At 35.1% G+C, this 20,784-nt stretch overlaps 1 protein-coding gene across 8 annotated transcripts in view; it reads left to right on the plus strand.

Annotated features, from left to right (window-relative positions):
* Window positions 1–20,784, plus strand: part of RFX3 (regulatory factor X3) — a 317,106-nt gene that overhangs the window by 135,162 nt on the left and 161,160 nt on the right. For all 8 annotated transcript variants that reach the window (XM_073228583.1, XM_073228580.1, XM_073228582.1 and 5 more), the window contains one exon: window positions 5,371–5,495. In XM_073228583.1, coding sequence (XP_073084684.1) covers window positions 5,379–5,495 — 117 coding nt within the window. In that variant the 5' untranslated portion in view covers window positions 5,371–5,378. The remainder of the gene's footprint in view (window positions 1–5,370; window positions 5,496–20,784) is intronic.

The raw sequence follows: 20,784 nt of genomic DNA on the forward strand, positions 1-20,784 counted from the left end.
CAGGAATTTGCACCTTTTTTCCCCTATACTAACGAAAACAGAAGGTTATTCTCTGTTGCACTTGAAAATTAAGTTACAGGTTTTGATTTTCTACTCTGAATTAAAAGTTGTTACATTCCTCAGTGTAGAAAAACAATACAGTCAGTGTAGTGGAACCAAACTTTGCAGACATTGCTATTTTGTACAGCAAATTATTTCAGGATGAAAAACTGTAATAAAAATTAGATGGATCCTACCTATTTTTAAGCTAGTGCAGTTACATAGTTCTGTTCGATAAGTAATTGATTAGGCCAGACTATTAGACCATTTAATCTGGCATGTACATTGTATGTGATAAAAGGAATCCAACTGTGAATTTGAGTATATTAAATAATCTTCAGGAAGTTCCACAAAGAACATTTGAATGCCTTGAAACTTGAAATAACACATGTTTGTTCCAAACACATTTGCTTTGCCTAGGTTTTGCCCATCAGGTTGAAGAAATGCTAATCTTGTCTCATTCAGCAGCTGGGTTTTTGCAATATTCTTTTCCTTCTCCTAGGGGTTAATTAGCCTTCTTTCAAAATGTGGCCTATTTAGCTGTAGATTCGCATGATTCAGCCAGAGCTGGCTGTATAAAGCAGAACCGTTAACAGGCGGGTGTGTCCAACTGCTTAATTAGCCAGAATAAAAAGGTCCTTTGTCAAACAAGCATCTGTTGCTCTTGACACACCTGACAGCCACATTAGGCAAGGATGACTAGACTGAAATTGTGCATGTCTCTCCTGCAAGAATATACAACTCATTTACATATGGGCTGCATCGTGGACAAACTGCAGGGGTTTATTTAGCTTATCAAAATGGATTAATGTGACTGCATTTGTAGTTGATAAACAAATATCACTTGAAAGGAGGCTGTGAAGGAACTAAACTAACCAAATTACTCCCAAACATAAACAAAGCACCAGAAACCACTGCTAGATGAATGGGAACACCTCAGATACCCACATAAACGTTTATGCTGGGTCTAAAACAAAACCTACAAATGAAGCATGCTAATATGCTACCCTGTGTTATGATCCTTGCTTTGCAGAAATGTTGGAAAGCTACCAGAATACTCTGAATATGTCAGTGGGTTTATATTATATGTTGAGCAAAAGTTGGCAGGAGGGTTACACTCCTAAAACATGCTTTAACATTCTAATTGATCTGCTGTTAAATCAGGTCTTCAGAATTTATCAGTTAAAATGCCTCTGAAAAAATACTTACTAGTTGGGTTTTATGGCTTCGATAGAAAGAGAAAGAGCATTTCCTAATTTCAGTGTCAGAGAGACAAGGGATGTCTGTCCATTGTTATTGGAAGTGTAGATCAAATATAATGGATTGAGAGTCCCAGATATTTTTGCTCTTGAAACCAGTAGTCTCCAGCTTTTCATATGGAAGTCCTCCCATCATGATATTGCACAGTAATATACATAGTGGTGACATCATGGGCTGTCAGGTCAGACAAACCTAGATTTGAATGCAGGCTCTTACCTTTACTAGCTGTGTGACTTTCAGCAAGTTATTTAATCCATTTGTGCCTCAGTTTCCTCATTTGTTTAGTGGAAATAATACTTCCATTACAGGGGTCTTTTGAGGATTAAATGAATGTATTTCAAGAAATTAGCATATTATTTGGCACCTGGAAAAGACTTGTTAAATGAGTTAAACCTAATTATGGTTATGACTTTTTGAGCCAATATCTGGAAGGGATGGAGAAGGAAGACCCTCTCAAGACATGAGGCCTTGGAAAAGAGCCTCTTCCTCAAAATTAAGAAAGACAATGAAATCAGAGGGAATGAAGTTGTATACATTAAGGGAAAATGGAGAAAAAAAATGAGAGACCAAGTTCTTATCATTTGACATGACTCTGTAATCCAGAAGACAAGGGAACAAGATGATGAGCAGTAAACAGAAGATGTTCTGGTATATAATTGTTTGTCCTGGATTGGGTTTTATGTGCTAGTTTTGAGATGTGGTATGCAGATAGAACCAGAACCTGGGTGGAGAGTTCTCCATGACTCCCTAAATTATGTAAGCTATCATTTTCTGTACATATCATTTTCCCTGTTACGTTCTGCAAAGGCTCCTCTTCTTTTTCCTTCTTTCTCATTTTAAAAGTTCATCAGTTTGCTTTTTTTTATTCTCTTCTCTTTTCTCTGGGTAATGTTTATTATGAAACTCCTGATATCCACCTTCCTCTGGTACTTAGTGTGTGAGCTTTAGTGTTATGTTCAAATCTTCCTTTCCTACTTCTAGTTGTTTGATCTTGGTAAAGTGACCTAACATCTCTGGGCCTCAGGTGTCTCATCTATACAATAAGGATTATGATAGTTACAATCCTCTAGTTACACATTTCTATTAGCAAAAAAGTCGAAGTGTGGGTATTTCTCTTCTGTATAAAAGAAGTGAATGAGTATAAATGTTATTCACATTGTCTTAAATACAAAAAGTAATTTTCCATTTTCAATCTGGATTTGTAAGACAAAATTTCTAGTTACCCCAAAATGTGTCATGAACTCAAATGCCCATAGAGGCCAGGCAAGTGATTTTGAGTATCACCATTTAAATAATTTTCCTATAAAACACATAATATCTGTTTGCGTTTTCTGAATTTTCAGATTTTTCAAAGGAATCTGGACATTTGTTTTTTAATGCAAAGATTTCTGATTTTTAAATGTTAGCAATTAAGAATGTTAATTTGTAGTTATTCTGAGCCAAAGGCTGTCTGGGGAGTCTTATGTAGTGTGTAGGAGGCCAACTGAATCTATGCCTTTTATCTTCTGATAAGCTTTCTCAGGTGTTTTATTGAGAATTGTTTGAATTGCTTTAAAAGTACGTTAATTTTTAAAGAGGCCTTCTTCTTTATATTCTTGCAGAGGTTTGGTCTAAAACAGTGGATGTCAAAGTATGGGTCATATACCAACAAGAGGTGTGTAGACAAGTCTGCAATACAATGTATAGGCACATGAGAAAGCCTCAATAAGGTTCCCAGCTGCGTTGGGAGAAAGAGTGGGTTTTAGTGTGAGTTGACCTCACTGTAAAAAACTCACCCACCCTTGACTGAGCAGCTTAAACAAGAATAGTTGGCAACCCTGTCTTCTTCATTTGTATATGAAACTGACAAAGGCTACCACCTATCTTAGAGTTGGGAAGAGAAACTAAGAAAACCTTACCTATATGAAGATGATATCTAACATCTGGTTCTTCATTCTCTGCAGAAAGTCATCACATCACTCATAGCTCCTCTTCTGTTGAACAAATGGCATTGATAATCTATAAGTATGTAATGAATCAAAGGACACTGGTTTTGGCTTTCTTTTTGGGGACTTTATTTTTCCCTGTATGATAGAATAAAGAGGAAGAGGCACAGTTAGGCTTCTTAATGTATATGTCCCTTTCCCAAATTTTGAGACCCATTGGTCCTCCAATAATCTTAATTAGGCAAGAGTTTTATGTAATGAATACTGTCCTTCTCAAACATTTCGAGCATATCTGTGGTCTTAGCTGGTCCAAAGGATTCTGTGTGTGTGTGTGTGTGTGTGTGTGTGTGTGTCTGTGTCTGTGTCTGTGTTTGTGTTTGGAGGTCAATGTTACATTTTCTTTTTATGTGCTACCATTTGTGAGATTTCACCTAAAAATATAAATTTTTAGTTCTTTTGGGAAAATTGGAAGAACTGGCAGCTACAGTTTACCATTCCCACAAATTCACAGTTCCTGGAGCTGAGCATTATTAGCTGACCCTAATAAATGGGATGGTAGCCACAGTCTCCATTATTTTCTGTTTATTTTTTAAGCCCCTAGCCACCTTCATTTTATGTGCCTGAGGCTGCTCACCTATTAATGGAGAATATAATCATACCCACCTCATCCGGTTGTTACAGGGATTAATTTATTTATGAATTAACATGTAAAGCATTTAGAAGAGTCTTTAGCATATGTTAAACAATCAATGTTTGCTGTTACTGCTCTGTCTTTTGTATGTGTTAAGGTGTATTGTGCTGCTTTAGGGTTTTGACTAACAAAAGATTAAGTATACTCAGTCACCTAAAGTGCTGCCCAGGGTCAAGGTTTAAAAAGAAACCTAAGCACAGATTCAAAGTGAAAAGGCCTACTTTCATGTCTACTGTCACCTTGAGTCTTAACCTCTCTGGGCTTTAGTTTCCTAATTTATAAAATAAGAGGAGTAGATTAGATGTCGTCAGAGGTCCATTTCTAAAATTGAATGAGATGATAGAAAAGGTTTGAGGAAAAAATTGGAAGAGGTCTTGCTGTGACAAAAGATGCTGAGAAGGGTTAATTTTCTACTTGAAAGAACTGAATACTCTCAGAATTTTCTTTGGGAAAATTAATGTTCAGCACACTGATCACAGACTTAAACCATATGCATTACTTTTCTTAGGCTACCAATTAAACATCTTTTGCTCCCAGGAAATGAAATTAGAATTCTGGTCCCTCTTCAATAGCAAAGAAATTAATATTTGTTCTATTGACTGTTTAAGTAGCAAAAGGGAATGTCAAGATGAGGAGGTCTGAGAAACCACACTTGTTAGAGTACATGCTGCAAAATTTAACCTGTGTTAGTAGGTCATGCACATGAGAACTGAAAATTTGCCAGGTTGAACTGTGAATAAGAGAAGGCCAAATTTCATCTTTGTTTATAAATCTCATTTATGTAATAGCGGTTCTCCCCATCATTCAAGGTACTAAACATTGTTGATATTTTGACTGTCTTTGTGTAAGAATATAATTGAACTTTGATTTTAGTAGAATATCATACCACAGAGAAAACTAGTGAGCTTGACCCTTTGGTTAAAGTTTAGGGTATATCAATTGGTTTTTGGGTATGTATTACTTTTTTTAAGTCTCTGGATAGTAAGTTTTAAAGTTGGATAGGCCCTTAGAAATAATTTATTCTAAATTGTACACCTTTGGCCTATAAAGTGTCTAGAAAGTACATTCTATGACATATTTGCACCCAGCTAGAACTTGTGTTCTGAAAATTGAGTGTCTTGACATAATTCTGGACTATAGTTTATAATGTGATGGGAACATTTTATAGCAGATGAGATCTAAGGAAGGTCATGATCAATGAAGTTCAGGCTTTATAGCCTCAAGATAAGAGGTACTAATGGAAATTTTTAAAAATACAAACTGGTAATTTACCTGTATTTCTTTGAATAGTAGTCAGAATAACTATAAACATGCATGGAATATCATGACGATATGTGGGGGTAAGAGATATTCTCAGTGTTCAAAGTCTAATATAGGATATTAAGAACAAATGTAATGCAGCTAGTCATGCAAGGAGAGCATTTAAAACATTCTGTCTCTTTTAATGTATTTCAGAGACCATCATGCAGACATCAGAGACTGGGTCGGACACAGGTTCGACAGTGACTTTACAGACATCTGTGGCTAGTCAAGCAGCAGTGCCTACGCAGGTGGTACAGCAAGTTCCAGTACAACAGCAGGTAAGGAGGTGCTGTTCTCAGAGAAGGTGCTGTGCCTTTCATCATGCAGGCTGTCCAACATAGCTGTGTCCAAAGTTTTAGACTATACTTTCTGGCTCAGAGGGTGCTAAGATAGGCTTTAGTTCAGTTCTTAGGTAAATTCAGCAAATATTTCTTGGATGTGCCAAGTTCTTTCTGCTCCTGGACTTGGCTCAAGGGTACGAGGAATCACTATTCTGAAAGATCTGCTCGACTCCTAAAGAGAGCAATTTGTTTCTGACTTATTTTCTTGCCCTCTTCTTTGCTCCCTATTCTTTATTACAGCTTCCTATTTCTTTCATATTGAAATGTCAGCAATCATATTTTTATATAATTGGCTCAAAGAAGTCCTTAATAAATGAGAGGATGCATCTACTTATGGACAAGGATTTTGCCTTTATGGTGTTTTATAAACTGTTTAATGAAAATTAAACTATCTTTTAAGATAGTTAGGCTTAAAGGTCTAGAGAGCTGACTCATCCTGTTTAAGATAGAGAATAAATTCATCATAACATGTTTACTACAGAGCTTATTCATACTTAGGACGCTTGCTTTGTTTTGGAAAGATACTGACAAAACAGTGTTACTCTTGCCAGTTAATAGTTCTGCATGTGAATTGTGAACACATGGGCCTGTCATTTCTTCTGAAGAGTGGTGAGAAAGTGGGAAAGATCCTTTCATGAAGTATTATCTTGAGACATGAAATTTGCCTATAATTTCTTAGTATCAAGGAGAATCTTTAGAAAATGTTGCTCTTACAATTATAAATTAGGGTAGGGATATCTTTTCCTAAATGGTAGACAGAGGGACTCAAAGTTATATTCTTTTAAGGGATAGAATTGGCATGGGAAGGGAGCATGCTAGAATTGAGCAAAAGGGTCTCTGACTCTCAGGGAAGTAAAGACAACTGATATAATTTTTTTTTTTACAATTAAAAAAATCTTAGCATTGTACTCATTCTGGTCACTAGCACCCTCCCCCACCCCCACACACATACACCTTTCCTGTCCCTCATGCTCCTGATAGATTAGGTTGACCCCAGTGTAGTTTTTGATCCACAAAACTTAATAGTTTTGTTTTGAGTAGATCATTATTCAGTGCTTACATTCATTCCCATGATACATAAATACTATTCAAATCTAGCCATGCAGTGAGCTATGATTACATTTCTTTTCTGTAAAACTCATTTACTTTCCCTGGATTCAGTGATTGTGTATCTTAAAGAAGCCTCTCAGACCATTCTAAGCTGCTCCAGTCTGGACTGAATGCCCTTTGCTTGGCTCCTGTGCCATCTGTCATCATGCGGGTTTCCCCCTGAAAGGGTATCTCGCTGCGACCCTCCTTACCCAGAACGACTCAGGAGACACTGGCCCATGCAAGAGATTTTATTATCTAAAAGAGAGAGTGGCTGCCCCCAGAGGGGGGATGGGGAGAGAGAGAGAGAGAGAGGGAGCAGCAGCATGGTGCAGAGAGTGGTGCCTTTCATTGTGGCTGATCCCCTCGGCCTGTTGCCTTAGGGGAGGGTCAGGATGTTTAGAAATAAGGCGGGTAAGCCCAGGCAAGCCCAGACATAATTCTCACCGCCTTATGTGCTTGGGACCATGGGAAAATGGAGGATAAATTACTATTTTCTTATATTCCTCCCTTTTCTGTTTTATAAGTGGTAGAGAATTTGGGAAGGGGTGAAGGTCGGTTAGTCTTCTTGAAATACCTGTTATGTTGTCCTTCCAGGATTATTTAGAGGGATTTTTTTTTCCACTGTCATTATTTTTTCTTTCTTTTTTTTCCCCCCATTACAACAGTGACTCCCCCATGTGTCCCTGTAGATGTAATTTACAACTGATAAGATTAGTGTGATAGTAATATCCTATTATTCTAACATGCCCATAATCTTTGTATTATTAATGTGCTGATGTCATCTTGAGTTTTCGGACTGTTGTAGTAGGATACCTTTAGAAGCTTCTAGCTTTTGTCAGGGACCCATGATGGACACTGAAATCATGGCATTGATGTCAAAGGGAGTTACTTCTATATTAAATTCTTCATTGTGTCCTTGCTTTGGTCACTTTGATGTCAAGAGAAAGTCCATAGCTAAATCTTTTAAATGTCAAAATATATAATATTTTATGTATTGAAATGTTGAGAAACCAGAAAATTTTAAGATCCTAATATATAGTTCTGTTTCTTCAAAGCCCTAAGGGTTCTAATTCTACTGTGTAATAAGTACCAAATAAAATGTTGATTCTACAGTTATTCTACATAAATACCTGTATCATAAATATAGATATTTATGACTGTATGATCTCAAAAACCAACTTGTTATTTTTCCATAAAAGACCTAGGTCAGGAATGGAGAATTCTCAGCAAAGATTTCAAAGAGTACAGAATAGTCTATATTCTTGATATAATGCCTTATCAAATTTCCTGTCATTTGCAAGTTTTTCATTGTTTCCCAAAATACCACAGTGTCTCAGTTTCCAAATACATTGTTGCCCAATTCAATAAAATCTATGAAAATATTAAAGTTCAGTATCTTGATTAGAAACTAGAATTTTGATATTACCCTCCTATTGTCTTTATAAAAAGACATTTCCTACTGATTGGTCTCTATAGGTAAAATTAGAAATGAGGTAGTTCCCCTCCCCCTGCCTTAAATGCCTTGTTAGAATTTCTTGCAGATTACTCTTTAAGTTGTTCATTTTATGCCTAAATCTGAGAGGTCTTCTGACCCTGCTTGCTCTAGATCTTAATTTAAAAATCAGGAAAGGGAAAAAGGGAGATGTCTTTCTACTATTCCATTCTCTTACATGTCCAGCCAGTTTAGATTCTTTTCAAGGTAGAGCCTTGACAGAAGTCAGAACTTTTATTCCTTGTTTTAATCTTGGACTCCAGCTACTCCATAAATACTGCAGACATTGAGGATAATTACATAACCACCTTGAACCAGGGCTCCAAGACTTTTATTTTACTTTCAAGTTCCCAGTTTTAACCACCCTCCCATCTATAGCTCCTCCTCTCCCTGCTGTCCCTGCTTGTCTTTCCTTTGCCTTGGAAAAAGACACCTACTTTTGCTTTCAAAGTGGGCATGTATGTTGTTTCTGTACTGCTTCTTCTAAACATAACCTCCCAGGTACAGTGGAGTCCTGGAGTTGAGGCTTCTATTTTAATTCAAAGAAAGGTTTATGTTTTTCAAAGGAACTAACGATTTTGTTCAAATTCTTTTTTGTCATCAGAAACTGTGGTCTTTACTTTTTTCTGCTCAAGGACTGGGTTGGTTTGTTTTTACTGGGTTTTTGGTATGTAACTGGCACATTGAAACCTCTTTTTACCTGACAAAAGCTCATTTCAAGATTATATTCAGATAAGAATCTTTGTTTTTATATAAATCATCTATCTAAGCAGTGACTCTTTGTCTATAATATGAGTTATCAAAATGAGTAGTATGGCTATGTGGATATATTGTTCCTTTTAGTTAGCAGCAGTCCATCACATACTTAACATTTCCACATAAGTTATGGTACATCCTGGAAAGTGAGCATATTTTTATCCCTGTGATCAAAAGGATAAGTGACATTTTATTTGGGAAACAGATCCAACCAGAATTGTAAATTAGGTTCTAGGCAAAGGGCAGTCATCAGGAAGGAAACATTTTAAATGAATCTTCTCCAATTGATCTATTTATTATGGGTATCTTTGAAATGATGCCTCAATCTTTAAAAAATTGATTTTTGCAACTGAAGTTTGATGTGAGTACTTCTGAGATCTCACATTAGACCATAGCTTCAACAGGGATCATTTTGGTCCTTAGTTTTGTCATATTCCTGTGATATAGTATATCTTCACAACCTGAAAGAAACCAAGATAATTAGCAATGTACCCATAAGAATTTTTGTTTGGTGGAGGCAATGAATAGTGATTAAGGAAAAAAAAAGATTGCTAATAACATGTCAAATCTGTAACAGAATATTCTATTGGATCAAAATTCGATCGATACTATCTTCAGTGGGTCCCTTGGCTAGTTTGGAGAGCTAAGCCTGAGGTAGTATTCTCTGTCATTCTTGTCTTTATCTTTCCTTTTGCTTTGATGGACATGAATAGAATTCTTTTCATTTGAGACTCTGATCTTATATAACCAACAGAAACAAAGATGTTTTTCTCTGATTTGTTTTTTATTTGGGACTTGATTCTCATTGGTTTGGTGTTCCCTAAGGGGGGCAGTATTCTCATAATTATGCCTGTGGCAGACATCCTAAAAGAAGGGGTTACATTTTTTAATGAATTTAGTTGAATGGCTTTATACAATAAAAGAAAAGACAATGATTTTAGCATTTGAGATATTTACTTTTTTTAGGACCAGAATTACTAATTTTTAGTATACAATATAAAAAGTAAGGTGTTTTGAAGGAGCATGCTGATTTACAATGGAAAAAATTTCTGTGCCAATCCAATAGGAAGGCCCTTTAGTTGACCTCTACTGAATATTTGTAAAAACAAGCTCAACTCTTTAAATAGTTGAGTAGTCATCTTCTTTGATCCCATTAAGTGATTTTGAAAACATTTTCTCATCTGGAGTAAGATTGCTGTGGTCAGTTTGTGATAGTACTTTTTTTATTGGAATAAAGTTTGATATACAATATTATATTGGTTTCAGATGTACAACATAGTGACTTGTTAATTATATACATTACAAGATGCTTGCCATGGTAAATGTAGTTCCCCCTGTTACCATACCAATATTTTACAATATTATTGGTTATATTTTATATGTTATACTTTCATTCTTATGACTAATATATTTTACAGTGTGCAGTTTGTACCTGTTTATTTGATTCACCTATTTCACCCACATACTCCAACCCCTCTGCAGTGATAACCACCAGTTAGTTACTTCTCATTGTCTATGAGTCTATTGCTGCTTTGTTTTGTGTTTTGTTTCATTTTTATATTTCACTTATAAATGAAATCATATAATATTTGTCTTTCTCTTCATGGATTAATTCACTTAGCATTATACCCTCTAGGTCCATCCATATTGTTGCAAATGGCAAGATTTCCTTTTTGTGGCCAAGTAATATTCCATTGTGTATACATACCATATCTTCTTTATTGATTTATCTGTTGATGGGCATTTGGGTTGCTTCTATACTTTGCTGCTGTAAATAATGTTTCAATAAACATAGGTATGCATATGTCTTTTCAAATTAGTGATTTTCTTTTCTTTAGGTAAATTTCCAGCAGTGAAATTGCTGGGTTTTTTGGATTTCTGTTTTTAGTTTTTTTGAGGAACTGCCATATTGCTTTCCACAGTGGTTCTACCAGTTTACATTCCCACCAACAGTGGAGGAAGGTTCCCTTTTCTCCACATCCTCACCAACGCTTGTTATTTCTTATCTTTTGGATAGTGGCCATCCTGAATGGTATAGGTGACACCTCACTGTGGTTTTGATGTGCATTCACTGATGATTAGCTATGTGGAGCATCTTTTTTTATTCCTAAGGTATTTTGTATCCAATTCTATAACATCTTTCTCCCTCAAAAGCTAGCTTCCTATGATGTTTACCATCTGTCTATCTTCTTTGAAAAAATGTCTTTCAGGTCCTCTACCCATCTTTAAATTATTATTATTATTATTATTTTGCTGTAGAGTTGTATTAGTTCTTTACATTATGGATATCAGCACCATATCAGATATATCATTTGGGGATACTGTATTTTAAAAGGAATATGCCATGCGCTATGTTAAATGGTGGGGTTTCAAACGTAATTTGACATGGTACCCAATCATAGGAAGCTAACTGTTGAGGGAAAAAGATATTATAAATTGGATACAAAATGTCTTAGTAATAAAGATGGAGATTGTTCTTAGGAGTGAGGATCAGTAAGGTCTTCACCAAGGATGTGACCTTTGAGCTGTGTACTGAAGGAAAGTTGGAGTTTACAAGAAGAAAAAAACTGGAAGAGGTTATTTCTGATAGAGAAAAACATGGAAGATGTCAAAAGAGAAATCCAGGAATCTGTACATGGAGGTAAGAGGATTACTAGGTGAGGGATGTGGACAGTGTTGCACAAGAACCTCTTTTGGGAGAAAGAGCTAGCCAGATGACCTATTTGTGTGTCTTTACATGTGCCCCCTCCGTAGTATTTACGTTCTTTTCCTTCTTCAGTTGTCATACTACTTTATGTATTTCCCATGCTAGTTTTCTTTATAAAGACATCTACACTTTCTACTACATTTCCCTTTTGTCTCAATACTTCTTAATCCTATGAAATCTGGTTGCTACTCATACCACTATGGGTACTGTACACTTTGGACAGAGCCAAACCCAATAGTATTCTCTAGGATCTTATTGGAGTTTTTCTTTGACATTTGACAGTATTGATCATATATCTGTCTTCTTCCATGGTTTTTGGCTTCCTCTTCTGTTTCTTTAAGGGCTGCTTCACTAAAGAAAGCAGATTTGGTAGAGGCTAAGAGAGTGGGATTCAGAGTTAGAAAGTATGGCTGTAGCTCTTTCCATTTATATGACTGGAAAAATTATTAACCTTTCTGACACTCAATGTCCTCATGTGTAAAGAGGGATAAAAATATCTAGCTTATACATAGCTACAAATGTTAAGTGATATTTTTATTAAATAATTTAGGATACTTTCTGGTATATAATAAGCCTTTAATGAATTTATCATCTTTTCTATTATTTTTATTATTAGTAGTAGTTGTGATAGTAATATTATCCAACTCCTCTAACTTTTTTTTTGATTCCCTTTTATATAAGTTTTGGCTTTTAGTCTTTTTCCCTCACTCTGAAAACTCATCCTTTTCAGCAATTTTAGTCTTAAAACCAGTCGCTTCCATTTTCTTTACTCAGCAAAAGCCTCTGTTCCCTCCTTGTATTGCTTTGGCTTGTAAATTAGAATCAGGCTCTAGGTTAGAATGGACACAAACTTGGTCTGGTGTGCAAGGACAGTATTGCTATTTTCTATCCTAGAGGGGCACCCAGTGCAGTCACCATAGTGATTAGAGGAAATGTCAGAAATGTCTCAGTAAAGATCAGGAATACCTCCAGTATTTTATTCAGTTCACAAAATAAAGTAATTTTGGGTCACGTGTGTTATGGTAGGATATAAGATTTTTAGGAAAGTAATGTGAGAATAATATATTAATGTCTTAGCTAGACCTATTGGAATTTGAGGGTCAGCTAGTAGAGACTTATACTATTCATTTAGTGAAATTATTCCAAAGACCTCCCAGCATTGAATTGCAGAAAATTTTCTTCTTCAACAAATCACTTAGTTGTATAGACTTATTTTAGTTGAATCCATAAATTTTTTTAGTGATATAATGTTTCCTATGAATATCTAATTTGCTTATCAAACTATCAATTTCAACGTAAGTACTTTTTTTGCTTGGAAAGTTTAATTTATCCTATAAATTTTTCACCTGAGTAAAAAGTGGAAAATTTTAGGACAACTTGACACTTCTGTTTACATAATTTCAGCAAGTTGGAACATGATTTAAGCAGAGTACCTGCCCTCTTTGCCAAAACAAATTAGAGGAATTCTTTATCTGCTAAAAATATACTCTCAGTATAAGCTCAATATATAACTGAGCCTGTTTGCCATCAGTATCTGAAAGAAAGAGAAACTTTAAGGTCTAAATAAAAATTCTTATTTATAGTCTGAACTGATCAAATAAGTCTTTCCAGAGGAAGTGACTTTTAAGCTCAGATTTGAAGAATACGGGTAAGCAGTGACGGAATTAAAAGAAAGCGTTTTCTGAGGGAAGTGTGTGTTTGTGTGAATAGATGGCTTGAGAGAGAACCTGGAGGGTCTGTGGAACTGAAACAGGGTTGAAGTGACTGGAGGAGAGAATGGGAGGGATGAGTGGTAGGTGAGGTGGGCTGTTACAGTGACTATTGTCAGGCAATATAACCCTTTTAAGAATAATTAGGCTCATTTTGAAGTTGTCCACCTCTCCACTTGGTCAGAAACCCAGTTGAAACAATGTTGCTGCCATATACTGAGCATCTAATCTGCTTGTATCATTTCTAAAGCTTCATATAGCAACTCTGCAAAGTAGGTGGTCTTATCCCACCTTTACAGGTGAGGAAACAAGCTCTAAAAGAATTTAAAGAACTTGTTTTAGTCATTTGGTTTTGATAGCCTGCGCTTACATTTGAGAAGTATACTCTGGGGAAGTAATTATAAAATGTGTGTGTGTGTGGGAGGGGGGGGTGATGTTATATTTCTTTTAGGAGTGGGACATAGCTCTACAATCTGTTAAACAAAAGATTCTTTTTTCAAAGTCAATGCTGGGCAAGTAGTAGGTGCTCAATACCTACTGAAGGAATGTGCTAAATAATACAAAAAAATGGGTTCTTCTGATTGAATCATTGTGTTGTGGAGGGCAGAGGACCTGGGCCATGTCCACTTAGCTTTCTCTTGCCCCTGACAGCAGGTTCTGAGTTGCCTTTGTGGAACCTCTAAGCATCTTTGGAACACTGTGAGAATTATCTTCTTGACTCTTTTGTAGCAATATGAATTGTTCATCAAAATTCTTTAAGCTTGATACTGTGTCAAACCAGCATGTCGGATGGTTGATTCCATAGAACACTTAACACTTATCTTTCCTATCCATGAAAAATTATCATTTGCTTTCCTCTTATCCAAGGCTGATTTTAGAAATAGATGCACATGTAATGCTTCTTTGGTTTTCTTCAAAAACTTGTATTGACATCAGTGTTTCTGCAGAGACTCTAATGGTTCATTTCTCTCACATACAGCTCTTATGAACCATGAACTTCCTATTTAGAGCAAATCAGAGCTACCCTCTTTGTTCTGGCTGCCTAGTAGCTCAGTACTAAATCCTCAACCTGATGTTTAAACTAATATACCTTCCTTCAACCTGTCTTTTTTAGCTAAGTGTCAAACCCAAATTGCCTGACTTCAGAACTTGAGTTCTTAAGCTCTACCTTATAGAGAAAAGGCAGTCAGATGAGTTATAACAAGATAAACTGTTAAGTGGTATAGCGCACTGACACAGCAGTACTAAACCTGTCAGTCCCATGGTAAAGAACGTAATTTACTTAGTATGTCAAGAAGGATTAATTTTAGCTCTGTGAATCAGTGCATTTCACAAGTAAAACTAGTGAAACAAACAAGGGCATCTGGGGTACAAAGTGTTACTTGAGCAAAATAACTAGCAAATAAAAAAATTATAAACTTTGATCTTCCTAAAGGTTCTCTAAACTCAGATCCTAACTATGAGCATCAGTAAATATAGAACCTTAAAAAATAAAAGTGAAAAAAAGATATAGTCAATGTAGTAAACTGTTATCAATCAGATAATCTAAGGAAAGAATGCCTGGGAATTTTTTTTATAACTATTGCAACTTTTCTAGAAGTCTAAAATTAGATCACAAGAAGAAAAAACATTTAACGGTAAATAATGTCACCAGTCTGAGTTCATTACATGATCATTTGAGCTACTAATCTTAATATTGTATTTAATAGACCTGGGTACTTATTAGTATATTCTTTCTCTCTTTTTTTAAATTAAATCCTCACCCGCAACTCATGATTGAACTATATCATCAATATAGAAAGATGTTACAGAACTATTGACTATATTCTTTATGTTGTACTTTCATCCCCATGACTAATTTATATTATGTTTGACATTTTGTGCCTCTTTATCCCCTTCACCTATTTTGCCCACCCACCCCAATCACTTCCATTTGCTAACCACCAGTCACTTCTCAGTATCTATGAGTCTATTGTTGTTTTGTTCATTTTATTTTGGTTTAGTTTTAGACTCTACAAATAAGTGAAATCATATGGTATTTGTCTTTCTCTACCTTATTTCACTTAGTGTAATATCCTGTAAGTCTGTTCATGTTGTCACAAATGTCAGGATCTCTTTCTTTTTTATGGCTGAATGATATTCCATTGTGTATATGTACCACATCATCTTTATTCATTCATCTATCAACATACACTTTGGTTGCTTCTGTATCTTGACTATTATAAATTAAGTGCCAATAAATATAGGGGTGCATATACCTTTTCAGATGAGAGATTTTGTTTTTTTAAACAGAATTCCTAGAAGTGGAATTACAGGGTGGTATGGTATTTTTGTTTTCAGTTTTTTGAGGAACCTGAATACTGCTTTCTATAGTGAATGAATCAATTTACATTCCCACCAACAGTGTGGGAGGGTCCCCTTTTTACCACTTCCTTCCCAAAGAAATCTCTTGAAATAAGTAAAACCTGAAAGTTTCCCTAAGCCACAAAAGTTCTTCAAAAAATATTCCAAATGTAAACTACTTTTTCTCACCTCAGTGATTAAAGTTAAAAAACAAGGAAAGAAAAAAGTCCACAGGAAAATCAGTTTTGAGATTTTTGTCCAGTCCTCTCTACATTCCCCGTCAATTCTTCAGATTGATAATTGCTGCCAAGAAAATAAATAAATATATAAATAGCCTGAATAATACACAAAGCAATCAATCAAAAAACACAGATAATGTTTAATGAATCTGTAGTGCAATTGAAGACTGCTTTAAAAAACCTGATTGCTAGAAAAAGCAAACTAAATTATTCTCAAGAATAAAAGACAAAATTATTAAAAATTGGGTACTAACCACAAGAAAGATATTAGCCAGTTCATGGCTTTTATTTTTGTTTTATTTAGTAGTTATACACATTCCCAATAGTGTGAAGACCCAGACAACCATTCCTAGTCCAACCGCTGAGGAAAGCCAGGTTCATCAAATCAGCTGTGATTAGCAACCTTTAAAATGTTTAACTCACCCAAATACATATTATAATTGACATAGTAATTATTGCATGGGGAAGGAGGTAAAATACAGATTTTTAAATTAAATACAAAAGTATAATTTTTCAGCCTTTTACAATCCTAATTAATATGTAAAGATTGCTTTAAAAGATTATATTTTATTTCTGTAAGGTATAACTTTAGTGGGTGATAAAAAGTAAGCCTCAAAACAGAAAAGAATAATATACAGGGCATTTCACTTCTGGTTTAGCTGTTTCTCATAATCTGCATAGCTGACCAAAGGCATGATTTTTTTTTCTCTTTACCATGTGGTGTTTCTGGGTTATTAAGTATTGATAGCTTTGGATCCTGTTTAATTTGTGCCTTATTATTAGCAACTTCAAGATAAATGAAATTTTTAAAAACTACACTTAAGAAAAGAAAGCATCTGAAATGTAAGAAGAAAGGTGGCTCTTTAATAAAAATGCTTATTAGTATATTTAGTTTTAAAGAGGCACTGTCCCATTTGTGAATCTCAGGTTAACTCTATCTCATCACCAGCAGAATTAAACTATAACAAATTCACATGAGTTGTTTTTTTGTTTTTGTTTTGGTAAATGAAATGTATCTGTAGGTTGAAATAATAGAGCAAAATTCTAAAGTTTTTGGTAAGTCTTAGTAAAAAAGTTGACTTTGAGTGAACCTAAACTTTAGTTTCCAGTAGTAATGATTTCTCTGAGTTTCTTAAGAGACTGACCAGGCCATTGGTTACAGTCCTGTTATGACCATTGATAACATAATTATTCCGTGCAAAGCTTTTTTACTGATCATTTTTCTTGTTTGTTATTGTGCTTATTTTCAAGGCTTTGCCTTGATATTGAAGTTCACAAGGTTCTTGTTGCCTGTGATTAATTGATCTGGGAGACAGCTATAAATTTAAAATAAATGTTTACTTTTATTCTTCTCAACAAAATCATAAATACATTTCACAGAAATTCACTGTTTCTTTAGCTGTTGATTTTAAATAGATATTAAATAATAAAGCAAAAAGAGCATCAGAGAAGTTGAGGGACTCAATCTAGGGGAAAATACGACCTAGAGAAGCTAGTGTAATAAATAAAACCCATACTCCTTAAACAGTATAAAAATAGATTACTGGCAATGCTAGTAGATGTCAATGGGCGATTTATTTCACATATGGAGAATGTTTTTTAATGTTTGAGCTTAAGTTATGTATTTGTACATGTGTTTTGGTTGGTAATACTTATAGTATTAAAAGAATGTGGTCTTTGTTCTTCTGCTAACTATAAGCAGTAATAATATTGCTCTAAAATATTAGAAATGTGGGCTAAAACAACAACTTGAATTCACCTAAGGAGATGTGAGTGAGACGGAATACCAGGTCTGCCACTTGTAAGCCACATGGTATTAAACTCCCTGATCTTCAGTTTCCGTAACAGTATTATGGCAGCTCATTTGGCAAATGCTGACTTTCTTTTATGTGTCAGGAACTGTGCTTGCTACTTGGATATAAAGAACTTTAAGGTTAGGTCTAGGATTAACAGGTAAACAGAAGATGACATGGAGGATGCTAGTGCCTAAAGTATACATAGTAGTGCTAAAGTAGTGGCTAAAGTAGTGCCTTACTTTAGCTGTGAAACTAAAGAACACATAATATGGAGGCAAGTCAGTTGATGGGATGGGGAAATTGTGGGAAACTTCCTGAGGGAGTACCACCCAGCCTTAGTTTCCTTATCTTTGAAATAGGTAATTTACCCACATTGTTATTAGGATTAAATAAGAAAGTCTTTGTAATGGTGCTTTGTAAACTGCAAAGCAGTTTGCATATATGAGGATAAATTATTGATTGTTGTATCATACACTCTGCTAGGAACTGGAAGTAAGACGATTGCAAAGAGCAGTGTTTCTCAAAGTGTGATAGAGATATTTTCTCAGGAATCTACCATATGTGTTTGTTTAGATGATCTTTATAATGAAACTATAAAGATATTCTAGATTATCTGAATTACTACATCATAACTGAGACTGCCATTCACTTTCAGTCTACTTTCATAAATGTTTATGGTCTTTTTGGTGCTAGTCTGAACTACTATAATTGTTTTGGGCTAATGAGGAGGAATAGAGCCAGCCTTAATATGAAAATGATCATGGCTAAATGATACCACAGGTAGAATGAATACAGAAGAAGCTTCCTGAAACAAGTTGGTCCCGCAACTATTATTGTTTATGCCTTGGCTTATGTTTGCTCATGTTTTAATAATATTTTATTGAACACTAGAGATCAGCAGTCATTGTCCCACAGAATCAGGGCTAATCCTCAAACTAGATTAAGTCTTTCCCTTACAAACTTCTTCTATCCTCATGCACGATTCCCTCACAGACTGTTTTATCATTGTGGTTTTAATTTATTTATGTGATTAGTGTCCCTCCCCAAAACCAAATTGATCATCCAGCGACCATGTCTTCTTTTGCTCCCATTATATGTGGTACAACCTAGCACACATAATATTTCTGGAACATAATAGGTGCTCAGTAAATGGTGAATTAATGCGTGAACTAGGTAATGCAGAAGTGCCTTCTAAATTAATATTGATTGAAAATACTTAATTGCATATTCAGTGTTGAATATGCACATGAACATATGCCATTTTCTTAACATTGTCATTTCTGAATACTGTAAATGATCACTGTCACATGTCTCCAAAACAGAATATCACCATCCTAGGTTTGTGCAAAATTTATTAGAGTAAGAGAAAGAAATGTTAGATTTTCTATTTATTTTACCTAAAAAAATGAAATATAGCAATATATAAGAAATTACATAATCGCATGTATAAATGAGGCATCTTGAGGGAAGAGGGGCCGATGGTAGCCACTCACATGTTTGTTGCATTTTCTGTTTCCAGCAAGGTGAATTAGCAGATTATATAGTCTAGTTTTAATTCAGCTAACAATAAAATGGACCAGTGGCTTTAAACTTTCTCACATACAGCCCACCGATTGAAGATAGAGCTAATGTTGCAATCAGAAACAAAGATGCCAGAATGAGCGCACCTGTAATCCTTCGGCAGTCATCTAGCAAAGGTCTGTTTAGACAGTCAGTGTCTAAATGATAAGGCATTGGTTCCACAAGTTCTAAGTATAATGAGTACTTTTGACGTGTATTTATGTCCACTCTCTTCAGTGGTGAACCTCTCACCTAAGTATGTATTAATCTGTTAGATTAGCTAATGAAGTTGACTCAATTAGCAGGATGTTTGAATATTTGATCTTTAGCTCTTTATTTTATAATCATATTTTTAAAATGTTTTGTAAAGTGTATGCTTCTATTAATACAGTAGAACATGTATGTGATTTATGTAAATTTTTTGAGGGGAAAATTACCAAAATTTTGGAAACTACCAAACTAAAATATTGCTTACCATAATATAGCTTTCCAGGTGTCATTTACATACAGTAAAATCCACCATTTAAGTGTTTGATGAGTTTTGACAAATATATATACTTGTATAAATACCAATATTATATAGAACATTTTTTATTTTATTATTATTATTTTATTTTTTATTAAGGTATAATTGATATTCACTCTTATGAAGGTTTCACATGAAAAAACAATGTGGTTACTACATTTACCCATATTATCAAGTCCCCACCCATACCCCAATGCAGTCACTGTCCATCGGTGCAGCAAGTTGCCACAGATCCACTATGTGCCCTTTCTGTGATACACTGTTCTCCTCGTGATCTCCCACACCATGTGTAGTAAACGTTTAATACCCCTCAGTCCCCTTTTCCCTCCCTCCCCACCTGCCTTCCCACACTGCTACCCTTTGGTAACCACTAGTTCATTCTTGGAGTCTGTGAGTCTGCTGCCATTTTGTTCCTTCAGTTTTGCTTCATTGTTATAATCCACAAATGAGGGATATCATTTGGCATTTGTCTTTCTCCACCTGGCTTATTTCACTGAGCATAATGTACTCCAGCTCCATCCATGTTGTTGCAAATGGTAGGATTTATTTCTTTCTTATGGCTGAACAGTATTCCATTGTATATATGTACCACATCTTTATCCATTCATCTACTGATGGACACTTGGGTTTCTTCCATATCTTGGCTATTGTAAATAGTGCTGCGATAAACATAGGGATGCATATGTCTTTTTGATTCTGAGAAATTCCTTTCTTTGGGTATATTCCAAGGAGTGGGATTCCGGGGACAAATGGCATTTCTATTTTTAGTTTTTTGAGGAACCTCCGTATTGCTTTCCATAATGGTTGAACTAGCTTACATTCACACCAGCAGTGTAGGAGGGTTCCCCTAGAACATTTTTTATTATCCCAGATAGCTCCCTTGTGCCTCTTTGCCCTCAGTTCCTCTCCTCCCCCATTCTCAGCTCCAGAAAAATACTGATGTGGTATCTTTTAGATTATTTTATCTTTTCTAGAACTTCAAATAAATAAAATCATACAATGTCTA

This window comes from Manis javanica, chromosome 2 (genome assembly GCF_040802235.1).
Source record: "Manis javanica isolate MJ-LG chromosome 2, MJ_LKY, whole genome shotgun sequence".
In the NCBI taxonomy this organism is placed as follows: Eukaryota; Metazoa; Chordata; class Mammalia; order Pholidota; family Manidae; genus Manis; species Manis javanica.